Consider the following 15559-nt stretch of genomic DNA (forward strand, 5'->3'; position numbering starts at 1 on the left):
GTCAGGTTTGTGAAAACAGGACAGACAAATGAAGCAGTTGTCTTACTACAAAGCACATTGCCAGGGTAGGGTTTTTTTTTTCCAATGTGGGCCTAAAAACGTGTTTTTTGAGTGCCAAAAATGCAACTGACTTCACGGGGACAAGCCCTGTGCGAGCAGAGGGACTCAGAGGGACACTGTGACAGATGGTATCTGTTTCTGCTTACCTGTGTGCTCACCACTTGCTCTGTTAATGCTGAAACGAGGAGGAGGAGGAGGAAGAAGGAAGGAGGAGGGGGCTTTGCTTGCCAGAGGGAGTAAAAGTAATGAAAATTTTCCCCAGGCTCACCCAGGAGGCTGTGAATTTGCTGCAGACCAGAAAGCTGTTGAAACTTACTGGACTGTAAGCAAGACTGGAGAAAAAGGATATTTAAAAGCTACCTTCCTCTCATAAAATACAGTGACAGAGATCAAACCCCTTGTTTTCTGAGAGGGTACAGGCAGTGGACACTAAAGATTGGACTGACTTGTTTTCTTGTTACTCGTGCTCGGATCTATTATTGCTGGGTGATGCGTGGGAGACCTATGATGTATGGCAATGTAACAGTGACCAAAAGTTGCTGTGGAAAATTACTTTTAAAAGTGTCTAACCAGTCAGAAGTGTCAAAACCCCCCAGCAGCTCCAGCAGAAGCAGCAAAAATGATAAGGGAAGGAAGGATCAGCAGCCTGGTTGATGTGTTCCCTCCTGGGTGAAGGTGCCTCTGGCAGCTGTGCAGGTCTGGAGGGAAGAGAAAACACCCTCCATTGGTTTGGTTTTTGGTTTATAGTGCCCCAGCTCCTGAGCCAGTGGCTGGATGAGCTGTGGATGGGGGCAGTGTGGAAGAAGAAGAGATGTGAGAATTTGTGATGAGGCAGGAGGCGATGGATGCACTTGGTGGTCACTGGGCCAGTGCCTTATTTTCTGGTGGAGGAGCTGTGCTGTGTTTGTCTGATCTCTCCTTCTTTTCTTCTCCTGCTCCTCTTTGCTAATGGGAATATTTGTCTGATCTGGATTCTGTAGCAAGCAGCAGGTCCCACCTGGTGGCAGAGGGCCAAATCCCCAGGTGTCCTGGCTCGAGGCCATGCACAGCAGAGGGGGAAGGCCACTACAAGCATATGAAAGATTGCATTATGTATTTTCTTCAAGCAAATAAAACCCAAAGAATCTTTTTTTTTTAATGTTTGTACCATTGTCGGTTCACAGTTGGATGCTTTTATCACCTTGCTGAGCTTTTATTCTGTCTTTACCCAATGGCCTTTTAAAAACATCTGAAGACTTTAAATTCCTCCAAGGACACACAGTAGTAATAATCTCATGTTTATTTGTCAGGGAAAAAATGAAGCCATTTTTCTGGGCCCTAACTATTAGGAGGGTGAATGGGGCCACTTAAAATGTTAACACCATTTGAAGCCAGGAGTGCTCTAGATTCTATTGAACAGAAAGTTTAAGTATAGAAAAAAAAAAGACTCCATAATAATGGTGTTTCACTTAGTTGTGCAATGTTTTTATTCCCTTTGTTATCATCAGTGAAGAAAAAACGTGGCCTTTAGGTAAACCTAGAATGTTTTTTTTTGGTAGGATTCTCCCTGGTTATCTGGAGTCTCTGTGGAGTTAAATATCAGGCTTGTCACGTCTGGAGTGATGGGGAAATTCTAGTGAATACTGATGGGATGTTGAATCAGGATGCAAAGTTGTGTTAATGAGCCCCCTGCAACTCAGGACTGTGTGCTGTTAACAGATGGGATCAGGTGATGGCACAGCAGGATCCTGAAGTTGCTTTTTGGTTTTTTTTTTCCTTTTCACTTGATAGAGCCAGACTTTGATAATCAAGTCTGTCTGGGACAATGCTGTAATGCTTCCAGTGATATAACTCTTTATGGTTATATAACTCTATATAATGATACAACTCTATCTCAGAGTGTGACAGGGCTATAAAAAGTGTAGTAGTTGCAGAAATACGCACTTATGGCTTGCTAATCCTTGCTAAGCCTATAATTCTGGTCCTTTTTTATCTTTAATAAGTGCAAGTTATTAAGCATATGTAACTAGTTGCACATGGGAACTTTTTTTTCCTTGAGGGGGTATCAATCCTGGTGATAATAGAAGAAGTGGGTGGAGGGATTAGAGCATGAAAATAAGGTTTCTACCTTTAGCTGAAGCACAGTGTACCCTGTTGAGTACATCACCTTGACAGTAATCCATCACAGTAATTTAATAGGTTACAATTTGGATATCCTTAACGTGTTTTTATTGCACTTTCTGTGGCTGTAATAACAAGGGTCTCATTGCAAGAGAGACCCACTTGTTCTCATGCTGTTTCCTTTTGCTGTGATCTGCAATTCCACTGCCTTCCAGGTAGCAAGGAGATCACCTCCATTTCTCCATTCTCCCCTGGCTCTAGAGTGCAGCATCCAGGGACTCCTGGGCTGGGAGAAAGGATTTTGGTGTGGGGGGATGACAAGAGAAGTGGTTATTTGCCAGGACACCAGGTGGGTTCTCAAGTGTCAAGAGCAGACAACTCAGTGCAATGATGCTGAGAGATAGTCTCTCTTAGTATTTAGATAGTTAGACAATATTTAGATAAAAAACTATTTTAGATAGTATTTGAAACCATAGGTGTGGGATAGGCACAGCTTGCCAGTAACCAGGAAGACCTTCCAAGGTTGCTTTTTTCCTGTTCCTGCAGGACGAGCATCTCTGTTACTCGTCCCTGTTATGTCTTCGGTGACGTGCTGCTGGCACTTTCTGCAGACACTGCACAGGCTGAACAGTCACAGAGGGAGTTGTTTCTTCACTTTCAGGAGTGGTGCTCCAAGGCCTTATTTTCACTCCCCCTTCCCCCTCTGTATCATTTCTTGCTTTGCTACTGCTTGAGACCCACCATGATGAAGAAGAGGGAATTTCCATATCCAGGGTTGTTTAGTTTCCCTCACAGAAATGAAGTTTTTTTTTTTCTGAATCTGATACAGCCTTTGGAGCCCTTCGTGTGCTCCAGCAGCAACCCACCAATGCACATTAACTGTCTGCAAGTTTCTGGAAGTTTAATGTGCAATGAAAATGAAATCCCATTGAAATCAAATCTAACCCTGTGAGAAATTGAATTAAACTGGAAGCTGATCTTTAAAGCAGCAGCTGTTTGTAGATGGATACACTTTGTATGTAGAAAACTGAACACTCATCAGCCAAATTTAAAACGTAGTGGAGTTTAAAAGTCTGATCTGTCTAACACAGGGCATTCCACTTCACTAAGTTGCTCCTCTGCTGAACCCATGAACTTGTGTGTAACTAAACTATCCCCTCCAGGGAGGCATCCAGTATTGATTTAGAAGAGGCTGAGCATCCACTACATTACTTAATATTTTTTTGTGCTTCTCCATTACACTTTTGGCATTAAAGAAGTGTCAAATTAGCCTGGCTTTGGCTTCTTGCAGTGGCATCTTCTTACGTCTTTTTTTCCCACTGTATTAAGAAAGTCCCACTAAGGCATTTACACATATAATCAGCTCATCACTGCGCCTTCATTTGATAAAGTAAATGAGTTCAGCTCCTTAAACCTCTGTCTAGACTGAATTTGGAGGTCTGGTGATGGCAGATACATGGATGTTTTAGCTGCCCTTTAATCCAGCTCATTGGCAGCAGTAGGGATGAAGCTGTGGTGGCCTGGATTTCAGCCTCTCAGGTCCCCAGCCAGTTTCTTCAGCAATTATTGTGGCCGGGTGGGTTTCCAGCTAATTCCTTGTTATTGCCCATTGCTCAGCCTCTCCAAGCCCAGTCCTTACTGTTATGTATCCAAGGAGCAGGTGACTTTTTGCCAAAGCCATTTTCATGCTGAGCTGCTCATCTACCTTTGGATCCTTTTCAGAAGTGTTCTTTGCTTGGGACATTTCCCCCTCCTGTGCTGGCATTACAATTTGCACTGCTTTTCCCTAGATGACTGTTCTCCGTTTAAGACATGTATTAGTGGCACGTGCCCAGTTGTCAAGCGCATCCTCCTGCTAGACTGCCCTCCTGTTAAACTGCTGTTTAACATCCCTCTAATCCTCCTGTCATTTGACACTTCTATCAGTCATTTTATAAGGACTTTCAAACCCTGGAGACAAGCACTGAATAGGATGCCTGGCCACTGGGGTCCAGAAGACTCCCAGTATTAAATTTTTACGATTTTCCAATGCTCCTTGTTTGATACTTGCCAAGTAGCAAGTTCTTCACCCATTTAACCTGTAATTTACTGAACTGCATGGTCTCAATATCTCATTGAGAGGGTCACACAGGGTCAATTTGGTGAAGATTGCTGTGCAAGAGGCTTTGGCCACTCTGTGCCTCTGGGGTGATTCAAATGCAGAACCAGGATGAGGTGATGTGATGGGATGAGCACTTTGCTATCTGACCAACTCCTAAAAGCCAGGTGACTGAGACTTACAGTAATTAGAATTTTGGTTTTTTTCCCTTCTTCCCAAAATTTGCACCTGGTTTTTTTAATACCTGAAAGTAATTCCCCAGTGGTCCTGTGCATGTGTATAAAGTTTAGCCTTATTTGCAGAAAAGTGAAATGTAAGAACTTGGGCACCGTACATTTAAGGCTATTTGAGAAATAAATTAAAAAAATATATTGTAATTTTAAAATGTCTACCAAGTGTAGTCTAAAGTTATATACATCTTAGCTCTTCTTATCAGTAGATCTCAAAATGGCTTGCAAATTAGGCAATTAGCATGATCTTCATTTTAAGGAGGAGAAACTGAAGCTCAGAGAGGTAAAATGATATGCCCAAGATTACCCATTAGTTCTTCATCCCTGCTGAGCTCCCCAGTGGTTGCAGTGGGCGGATAGTAGCTGGGAAGACAACATTGAGCAAGAAGGGAGGTTGGATGTAAAAATTGTCCCAGGAGTGCAGTGCATTATCAGACAGTGGAACACACAGAATTTCAATTCCAGAAATTTATCCCAATATTTTGAATTTCATTTTAATAGACTCTCAGTCCAGAAGTATTTTTACTGCATCATGGGAATGATTGAACATTGTTTGACTATTAATCTGTTTATTCAGGAATCCTGTTTATCCCTCTCTCTCTCTAAAAGTCCAATACTGGGATTATTAAGTTTTTCAAAGAGACAGTGAGCTCTTTCAGACATACTTTGCCTGCAGTAAAGAGCAAACAGCCAGGCATTGTAATGATTTTACTGCTTGAAAATCTAGAAATAGCTGGGATTTATATATGCTATTTATGCCAAAGGATGATCCATGTTACCAGTTGAATTCCACACTTCCTAACTCTGAGCAGTGCTAGTGCTCTTTGCTCTTGTGGCTATGTCATAAATTATATATTATTTAAGCATTATTGCATGTTAACTGTTTCGTGCTTCACAGTGAGATCAGAACAATCTTTCCATGGTTGGGATCTGTTCCCTGTGACCCTGCAGGCAGAAATCAACACAAGCACTGCTGGAATTGCCCTCTGCAATTGTTTTTTGCACCCAGAATATAATTCTTAACCCAGGTGTTTTCCCTGCAGTCTAAGGTAGGGGATAGTTCCCTGTTGCACTGATTTAAAAGTCATCATTATTTAAGACCAGACAAACCCTGACAAAAAGGTTAATTGCAACCCAGTAGAGCTATACTAATGCTTTATTAGGGGGAACTAGTCATGTCTAGGTTTTCCAGAGCAAGTGCACTATAAAGGACACTAACATTTCACCTTGAGATTTTAAACTCTTCATAAACTTTGATGTATGAATTTAGCTTTAAAATAATATAGTTTATGAACTAAATATTTTTTTTTAGTGTGGCTGCTAGCTGGGTGGTTAGATCTGTATTTGGAACTGTACACTAACCCAGTCAGAGAGACTGCAAATTTTCAACTGCTAATTAAATTGTGGTGAGAGTTCTAAGGGTTTTATCCTTTGCATATAGTTATATCTGAAAATATTTTCTGTTTTGTGAGCTTTGTGAGATTGGAAATCCTTCTGATTCCAAGGTTTTATCTCCACATAACCTTTAGGATAGAGTCTTAGATGTCTGTTCCAACCTAAATGATTCAATGATTCTGTCTCATCCCTTCCAGCATCACTTCTGCTTGGGGAAGCCTCCCCTGTTGCACTTCCTTTGGACAGCTTTTACTCTGGTTCTTTTTATGCTCTGCCATACACTGCAACAGCATCCTGGTCCTGGCTGGCATTTCTCCTTACCCAGGGAAGGCAGCAGAGACGAGGAGGGGTGTTAGAGACGGATGGGGGTGTTTGTGTGCTGGATCCATCCGCAGGGTGTGCTGTTGGGAAGAAGGCTGGTGACCAAAAGGGCAGAGAGAGGTCCCTGTGGCCGTGCAAGGGTGCAGCTGGCAGAAATGTGAAAATGTGAAGTCTCTAAATGAGTCTGGAAAGGATTTTGCACACAGAGAAAGCAGCGAGTGCGGCGGTGGAGGGGAGGTTTTTGGAGAGCAGCTGCCACAGAGCTGTGCCTGTCCCAGCTGTCCAGGGTAAAACAGAAGGATGGATTTGGGATCCCAGGGAGAAAGATGTGTGGGCATAATACTGGTCTGGTTAGAGAAATAGCTGATGGAAAGGCACATACTGTAGTGAGTAGGACAGTTTGGACTTTCTGGTGGTGGAGGGACAATCGTGTCAAGTTCTAACCTGGAAAAACAATTTCCCCCTCAGGCACCATCTAATTTCTGTAGTGGTGCATGAACCTAGGGAGTGGCTGAGTGAGATCCTCGGATGCTTTTGGAAAGCCTTTCCTCCTCTGAGGAGGTGTTCAGATGCTCTGTCTGCTTCACCTGACTATTGCCTACCTTCCCCCCCATGCTCCTGCACTCCCCCAGGCATCCTGTCACAGCATCAACAGCTTCAACCAATGTCACAGCACCTGAGGTTTAGAAAAAACACCTATTTAAAAAAAAAAAAAAAATTAGTTCTCCTGTTTTTATTTCTCTTTAGAGAAACCTCTGGCTCAGCTGTTGTGTGAAGGACGCCACAAAGTCATCTCTGTCAAATTGGCAGTCCTTTTTAGGGCAAGAGACACGGAGAATACTTTGTGGATGTAAAATATTTAATTGTGTCTAAAATACATGGAGGAAGAAGAAAGTTGCATGCCTGGAAGGGCAGTGTTACAGCTGGGCCAAGGCAGAGACTAGTTTAGCTCATGTCTATCGGCATGCTTGCTTTATGTCCTATTCCTGTAACTGTTAAACCTCCAGTTTGTTGTGACTGCAGAAATTTTAATTTGAATAATGGATAGAAACAGGGAAATATTTTGCTTGGTTCCTGTTTAAGAGATCTTTGTTTTGGATCCTGAGAATAAATGCAGATCTTGAGGGTTGTTTTTTAAAGCAGGGAAACAAATGCTTTTTGTTTTGTCCCTGAATGAGAAAGTAATTAAAGAGAACCAGGGGAAACAATCATTTTATGTGTCTGCTATTCCAGAATTTTCCATTCGAGGTAGGTCACGTCTTTGTCTGGAACAACCAGTTTAACTTCTTGTAAGGAGGAGCAGCTGCTGGCCTGATCTGGTGTGTGATCTGATGCTGCTGCTACTTTTTTCCCCAGGAATCTGAGTGCAATGGTGCGAGTTCAGGGTGCTATTTTTCAAGTGGTGCTCTGGAATAAAGACACAATCCAGCTGAGCTGAAGAGAGCATCAGAAGTGTTGCATTTTCTCATGAGTATGGTTTTGTTTCTGCCCCTCTTGCACCTGCTATTTGTGCAGCTCATTTACTCCTTCCAGACTGAAAATATCTGTGAGGACAGGCGGTCATTAATACTTGGGATAAAATTATCATTCTTTTCAAGTCTCTGCCTATAGAGGAAAAGAAAGGAGAGAATCGTTTGAAGAAACATTGACAGCAGTAGGCAGCTATGCAAATTTTCCCTGGTCTATTTAAACATACACATTGGTTTTAAATATAATTCTGAACTTGTCTAGTCTACAACAAGGTCAAGAAACAGAGACATGTACCCTGTGCAGATTATTTCAGACACGAGGCAGCCTGTATACATTTTCACCTTCCCACTCATAACCCAGCATCTTGCTGTTGCTGTGTTTTTAATTCTTTTGGGTTGTAAATAGGAAACAAAAGAACCTGGTATTTTTTTCACACCATTGCAGATGGATAGATTGGAGCAGGTAAAATAATGCTGGACTTGGTGCTGAATTGGAGAAAAAAGTCATGTTAGTGTATTCTGTGCTTCCAATATCCCGAATCATGGGCTTCACAGGGCTGAAAGAAATGTGAAAATGTGACGTCTCTAAATGAGGCTGGAAGGGTTTTGCAAAAGGTCTGCTCCGGCACAAAGCAAAGCTTTGGTCATGGTGGAGAAAGGACATGATGAAATGGTTTGTCCTGTGAAAGGAAGAGGTCAGACCAGATGAGCAGAGTGGTAACCTTGAATGCTAAAATTGTGGCTTCTTTCTTTCACATGTCATTGATGATCTCACATGGTAGTAAAGGAGGATTTGAAAAAAATCGTAGTTTTTTCCTTTTTTTTTGATTTTTACAGCAAAAGGGTTGCTGTTGTCTGGTATGCAGCTTACTGCTCCATCTTGCAGGACAGATGCTTTTCTTACCTAAAACAGTGGCAAGGGATTTCTTAACAGTTCTGTTTTTATAAGAGAGGCATTTTAAACCCTGTATTTTTATGAGTGGGATCTCTCAGCCTGCAAAGCACCATGACAGAGGATTTCTAGAGAGTACATGAAGCCATCACCTGTCATTGCCAGCTCCTGACTCTTCTCCAAATCCTCCTCTAGCTGGACACAGTACTGCAGGAACTGGCCTCACCAATGAGGAGGAGATGGGAGGGTTCAGCTTCCTGGACATGCTGGCGCTTCTGTGTCTAATTCAGCCAAGGATTTCCAGCAGGGACACGTTCAGCTTGGACCCTTGGGAATCCCCAAACCATTTTCTGCCAAACCACTTTCCAGCATGTATTGGTGTAGGGGGTTGTGCTTCCTTAGGTACAGGGCTTTGCACTTCTCCCTGCTGGTGTTCCTGTCAGGAGTTGGAGTAGCTGACAGCCCTGAGATGTGAGCGACTGGGGCTGTATCCAGCAGTTTGTCTGGGGTGGTTTTGGCTTTGCTGAGCACTTTTCCATCACTCTCATATCAGCTGCAAGGCAGGATGACAAAATAAAGATTTGGGACTGGGCCATATTTGTCCTTCTGGACCACAGGGAAATATTTTTCCAGGGGAAGAAGACAGTGACTGTGTGCATGTGTCTGTACCTGCCCAGGTCTGGAAGTGGATGAACACCTTCCTGGAGGAGAGCTGCTCTCTTTCCCTGGTTCTTGCTGTGTGTTTGCAGTGACCCAAAAGAAATCATCCGGGTGCACTGTGGCCTCCAGCAATTATTAGAAATGCTGGGGCAGAGCTGTCATGATGCTGTTACCAGGCTCACTTGCTCCTTGAAATTGCTGGTTTAGAAAGATAAAGAACAGTTCTGACTTCTGTCTTAAAGGTGTCTCCTCCCTGCAGTTTTATAGACAATTAGGAAAAGAAAAGGCATAAGGATTTTTTTCTAGAAATTAATAGTTCATAGATCACTGTAGTCTGCCTTGACCTTGTTTAATACAGAAAGTGCATATTCCTAATTGAATATCCCGGTAAGCTCCAGAGGCATGAGACATATCCAAAGCTCACATTTCAAGTTTACATTTGAAAAGTTAATAAAATGCTTCTATTTTTTACCTTTTCCCAGTGAATTTTTTATGTGCATTTTTGAGGTCATGTATAAATAGCCAGACACAAACGTTTGTGCAGTGCTGGTGGCGTGTCATGATATTTTGAGCTGTTCTGATTGTTAAATGATGAACAATGGATTTACATTTGTGTGATTACAATATGTATCTGGAAAATGGCAAAGCTAAGTTGTACATAATTTTTTTCTTGAAGTTTTACTGTCTTTTCTGTTCCCTGCTCTTTATTTCGTCTCCCTCAGGGCTTCCCTTAACTTTCCAAGTCCCTGACTCCTAACAGCAAAAGGCATTTAAAAATAAGCCTAGCATTGGCACAGGATGCCCAGAGAAGCTTTGTCTGCCCCATCCCTGGAAGTGTCCAAGGCCAGGTTGGATGAGGCTTGGAGCAACCTGGTCTGGTGGAAGGTGTCCCAGCCCATGGCAGGGGTTTGGAACTAGATGATCCTTAGGGTCCCTTCCAACTCAAACCATTCTGTGATTCTATGATGATTCTGAAGTAGAAATGTTGTGTTTCCTTTCTCAGATGTATTTCCCCCAATTTTCACCTGCTCAGCATTCAAATTAAATGAAAGTTAAACCTTCTCCTGAACCCTTTTCCTGTCCATAACTTGTTTGATATTTTATCCACATCTCTCTGGTAAAAAAATGACATTATACCTGGCTAAACTGAATGTTGAGCATCTCCTTTGGTGTCCTCGGGAATATGCTTCCTTCCTGAAGATACTTGGATTTTCAATTTTCCTGCTCAATACTGAGGTGCTGCACTGCTGAAAATCCTGTTTTTTTCTTTGCTGCACCCATCTACCCCATCCACTGATGCATCCACACCATCACATTTGGGTGTTTTTCCAGCAGGAATGACTTGGTGACACATTCCTGGGTTGGTGCTGCTGTCAGTTACCAACTGCTCCTTGCCAGGTGCTGCAGGAAAATGTTCCTCAAGGGCATCCCAGTGTGTGGGTATCAGGCTACAATTAAAGCAGCTGTTTATCATTAGTGTAATAGCTAAATGTATTTCTTAATGGCATTTAAAATCAAGTTCTTAGTTTTACTTCAAAGGCTTAATGATTTTTGTTTTTTAAGTCTGAAGCATTGCTTCTGGTACTGTCTTTTTTATTTTTAAGATTTTTTTTTGTCCCTGAAGTTTAGTTGGGGCAAAAACCAGTAAGGACTTAAGGATCAGACTTCTGGGGCTGCTCCAGCTGTCTTGAATTAGCAGGAGCCTTTCTGTAGCTGGAGAGGATTTTCCTTCAGCAGGATTTGCAGACTTGGGAAGTCCTTGCCTGAGCTTCAGTGGCTTGGAATTAGATTTCAGCAGCAGAGTATGTCCCCAGAAGGCTGAAAACACGATGTCATCCGTCTAACACAATGTCTATAGAAGGCAGAAGAAAGAATGTTTGGATTCCTCTCACATTTACCCGTGTTTGAGTTGAAGGAGCAGTATTTTTCCTCTTTTGCAAGATCTTTAAGCCCGGAGCCTGAAGCTGCTCTGTGAGGCAATTTAGAGAAACTGTTCAGGTCTGAGACTGAATATGGTCGAGCACAAAGGAGATTTACTAGCACTGGATGAGGCCTGAGCAGTTGTGACACGATTTCTGACGTGGTTTCCTTCTTTTCCTGCAGGTTGGACGAAGTTTGCCCGGCTGACGCGGGCGCTGACCAACAGCCGGAGCGTCCTGCAGCAGCTGACGCCGATGAACAAAGCTGAGGTGGTGCACAAGCACTCCCGCTTAGCTGAAGTAAGTGAGGTGGACACCAGCCTGATCCCTTCCTAGGGCAGGGGGGGAAGAAAACCCACCCTAATTCCCCTTGTTAAATTAATATTCTTAGAGGAAAATATTTCCCGACTCTGATTTTTCAGCCTCGCCTCTACTTGTCCTAAAGCAGCACCACGTGGCAAGCCCATGTTTATAGGACAGGTCATAAAAGAACTCTCTGTAGGACACTTTTACTTAAATGGCCTGTGCTGGTTTGGGCAAGTTTGGAAATATATCCTCTGAGAGAAGGCAGGTTACAACCACCCCTCCCCCACCAGGTTCGGGAAAAAATGAATTTTCCTCAAAGGAAAGTGAAAGAGATAAAAACTATTTATTTAACAAACACACAGGAAAAGGATAATGATGCTAATTAATAAAACCTCTCGCTCTGCTGAGAGAAACCTGGGAAAATTTCAGAGTCCTTCCATAGATCTCTCTCTCTCCCCCTCCTTGGAGCTGGGATGGAGTGGTGGGCCCACCTCCAGGGCCAAGGACTCGGTGGAAAGTCCTCCCGATGTATTCTGGTGTTGAAACAGTCCAGCAGGGAAAAAGGGAAAAAAACGAAGTCCCAGGAAAACAGAAGTTCAACTCTCCAGAGGAAAAGGAGCTGAAAAACTGGCCAAAAGCTGGCTGGAAAGAAAGCAAGCCGGGTGCTTCCTCCCACTCCTCTTGCCGCTGCAGCTGAACGCAGAGAACCTTCTCTATCTCTGTGTCCTTGAAACATGAAAACAAACTGCAAAACTGCTTTGAAAAAGTACACTTTTCTCTCCCCCCTCTCAGGCTCAGTTTAAAGGCATAGAAAGGCACAAAATTAATTTCTGGGCACAGAACAGCGATATGGAATGCACATCATAAAGTCACCCCAAGACACGGCCCTATTTCTGTGCATACAGTCCTCAGCTTCCTGGCTGTCCCTTGACTTGGCGTGCACAGTGTGCTCCTCTAGGTGCTGTCTCACAGTGATGTGGAACCAGGACTGATGTCCTCGAGTCCCTCTCCCAGGGAAATGGGACTGTCTGAGAAACCTCTTTGGAAGCATCCCTGTCTGGGTCCCCATGGACTCATCTTGACTTCCCTGGCAAGCCATTCCTGCAGTATTTCCCTCATCACTTTTATCTTCAGAACTGATGAAATGAACTCTCTGGGAGGTTGCAAACATCTCCTTAACAGCGCAGGTGGTGCAACAAGTGAATACCTTCAGGTTAACTGATGAAACAGAGGTACTGCTTTCATCTTCATGTCCATGGGTAGTGAAAAATAAATGTGTCAAAAATGTAAGGTCAAAATACATAGGCTACTGTAAATGACAGCCCTTGTGCCAGAGAATTTGTCCTGTAGAACTGATAGCAGCTTTAAATGTTCGGTGCTTTTTTTGTTTGTTTGTTTGTTTTTGTTTTGTTGTTGTTGTTGTTGTTGTTGTTGTTTCCATTCCCTTTCTGGTTTTAGTGAACTTTGATAATAAAAACTCAAATTAAATAATGAGAATGGAAACCCCCAGTTTTCAGGTGTTGTCAGTGTGATGTTTTCCCCTGAATGATCCCATACTGGTATGGGATAAACGCTGGATTACTGACACCTCGTGCTTTTCAAATTCATGACATTTCAGTGTCCTGTAATTCCAGTTATATCCATTCTTGGTTTAGCCTGGAGAAGGGAAGACAGGAGAAGATACGGTAAAAATATTCAGAAGAGTCTAAAGCAGCTGCATAGAATGAGGGAGGAAATTGTTCACCAGGATCGCTATAGCTAGAGGAAAAAGAAATGGCATTAGGTCACAGCAAGGAAAATTTAGATCAGTCAGCAGCAAAACCTCAGGTAAAGGAGTAGGTGTGCTCAGGAATAGGTGGGGTGAGGTTGTACTCAGGAATTGTTGCTTGGAGAGTGTGCAAACTCCTCTCTTAGAAGTAGTTTATGGCTGGAAAGTGCTTTGTAGGCAAAGTGCTGTGAGGAAGGCAGGCTGAGTGGAGGTTCACCATTGCTGTACAGGCCCCATTTTCCGTATTTCTGTGTCTGAGCAGGAGCATTATCTTCATAGCTCATCCCTTGCAGAATGTGCTGCTCACCTGATCAGACCTAACAGTTATCAGTCATTTTCATTAGCTGTACACAGGAATAATTCAGACAGTCTGTGGTGAATGCAGCTGACTAACAAGATACTGTGTATTCTTTGGTGATTTAAAATTAAAAATTCATGCAGCATGAAAGAAATAATCATTATAGTTCAGTGGTCTCCACAGCCACTTGCCACCCACTCACCATGTCAAACTCAGCATGATATTATGTTAAGAATAATAATTATGCTTTTACAGTATCGTGGGAGCTCCCGAGCACTTCACCACCAGAGGCGCAGGGAACTATCAAGCATATGTTGATCACATTCTGCTTGAGCCCTAAGTAGCTTATTTTTCCAGCTCTAGTGAGGATGTTTCCAGCTCCTGCCTCAGTGAACAAGGCAGGGAACAAACAGGCCTGAAGAAACCAGGGAAAGAAGTCCGAGTGCTGATTTATCGGTGAAGTGTTGGACACTGATGAGTCCAAAGACATAACTGGAGATAACGACCAAGTTATGAGGCACAGCCAAAATGGTGTGTTAAGTGCAGGTGAAAATTTTGGCTTTGAAAGAAATTTTCACAAGACTGCTGTGAGAAAATGATTGTGTCGATCACTGCTTTAATTCCAAGGAAAAAGCCATGGATCCACCAGCAAGTTCAGTGTGCCCCAGTGGTTACAGGAGTATAGAAGTGCTGATAGTCACTCTGTCCTGGGCACTGGGGGAAAGATACCTGGAGTTTGATGTTTTTATGGGTCTCACCAAGGCTTTGGCATCTGTGGGTGTCTCTGGCAAGTGCCATTGGGACCACACCACTCCACAGAGGGCTTTGTGTTACACTGGAGCTGGTGTGACACGAGGCTGTTGGCAAAGGGAGCAGCCACGGGCTCCTGGAGGTCTCTGCTTCTCTCTCACCGCTGCCTGTGTAGTGGGTCCAGTGCTCTTCTGGCCATGGATAAATTTGTGAAATTCTACTGACTCTGTAGAAAACAAGTGGCTAATTAATGTAACAAGTTAGTTTTTTGTTGTGTCAGCTCAACTGACTTTCCTTACAGATTGTGATTGCTAAATATGACCTTAGGGAGGATGGGAACAGGTAGGTAGAAGCAGATTTGCATCACTTCAGCCTGACATTGGCCCAGATTGGACATCTTGGGAAGCCACATCCCCCATCACAGAATGAGGGAGGTTGCTGTTGTTGTCCCTTGGTTATTCCTGAAGAACAGATTTTCAGCAGAGCCAGACTTTTACTGTCTGATCTCAGTAACAGCTTTCTCTTAAAAACATCTAGAAGACAAGACTGCAAAGAATTAATGGAGAATCCCTATCTGTGGTGCTTGAGTTCATATTCTTAGTTGTTACACAGTTTATTCAGAGCCATTTACTCCTCTCCATGGAGGAAGCATCCTGTGTTTGATCAATTTCACACATCTGAGGCTGCTGTTTTCCATCTGACTGTCCCTGGACATATGGTGCATCAGCCCCAGTATGGGGCAGGTGTAGGGCTGAAATGAGTTTTAAAGTTGCTGTAATTATATATTTTATCTCATACGGACTTCAGATGCCCAAATGTATTCCCAAATGGATCTTCCAGTTGTCAGTGCAATATATTGCCATGTGTGTGTTCCTTTGTGCTTTTGTTTCTTGTGTTGCACTGAGATAAAAGGTAATTAGATTAGCTGGGAATGCGTTAAGTGACTCTGGCTTCGTTTTTGCTGTGTTTCCAGTTCCACAATTTTACAACAATGAGCATTCAGGAGATTACAGTCCTATCAAAAAAAAAAAAAAAAAAAGAGAAGTAATTACAGAAAATAAAAGAGAGCCCACTAGTGATACTGAGCTTGTGGGAGCAACAACGTTTTGAAGAAAGTAGGAAGGAAGAATGATATAGGCTGGGTGTTAGGGCAGAAGTTGTGCACATGATGCCTCATTTTAGGAGGTTGGCCAGCAAGGCTGGAGTCTGTTTCACCTTTGATAGGGTGTTGCTCTGGCTCAGCAATGGTTTAAAAAAGAGGTCAGGCACAAAGAATTAGTCTCGTAACAATCC

General features: G+C 43.1%; 1 protein-coding gene across 1 annotated transcript in view; it reads left to right on the top strand.

Annotated features, from left to right (window-relative positions):
• KCNH5 (potassium voltage-gated channel subfamily H member 5) overlaps positions 1-15559 on the top strand; it is a gene marked incomplete at its 3' end in the record, with an annotated part of 150386 nt that overhangs the window by 27627 nt on the left and 107200 nt on the right. Inside the window, exon 5 of the mRNA XM_082283177.1 lies at positions 11329-11444. Coding sequence (XP_082139303.1) covers positions 11329-11444 — 116 coding nt within the window. The remainder of the gene's footprint in view (positions 1-11328; positions 11445-15559) is intronic.

This window comes from Coloeus monedula, assembly GCF_965178545.1.
Source record: "Coloeus monedula genome assembly, chromosome: 6".
NCBI lineage: Eukaryota > Metazoa > Chordata > Aves > Passeriformes > Corvidae > Coloeus > Coloeus monedula.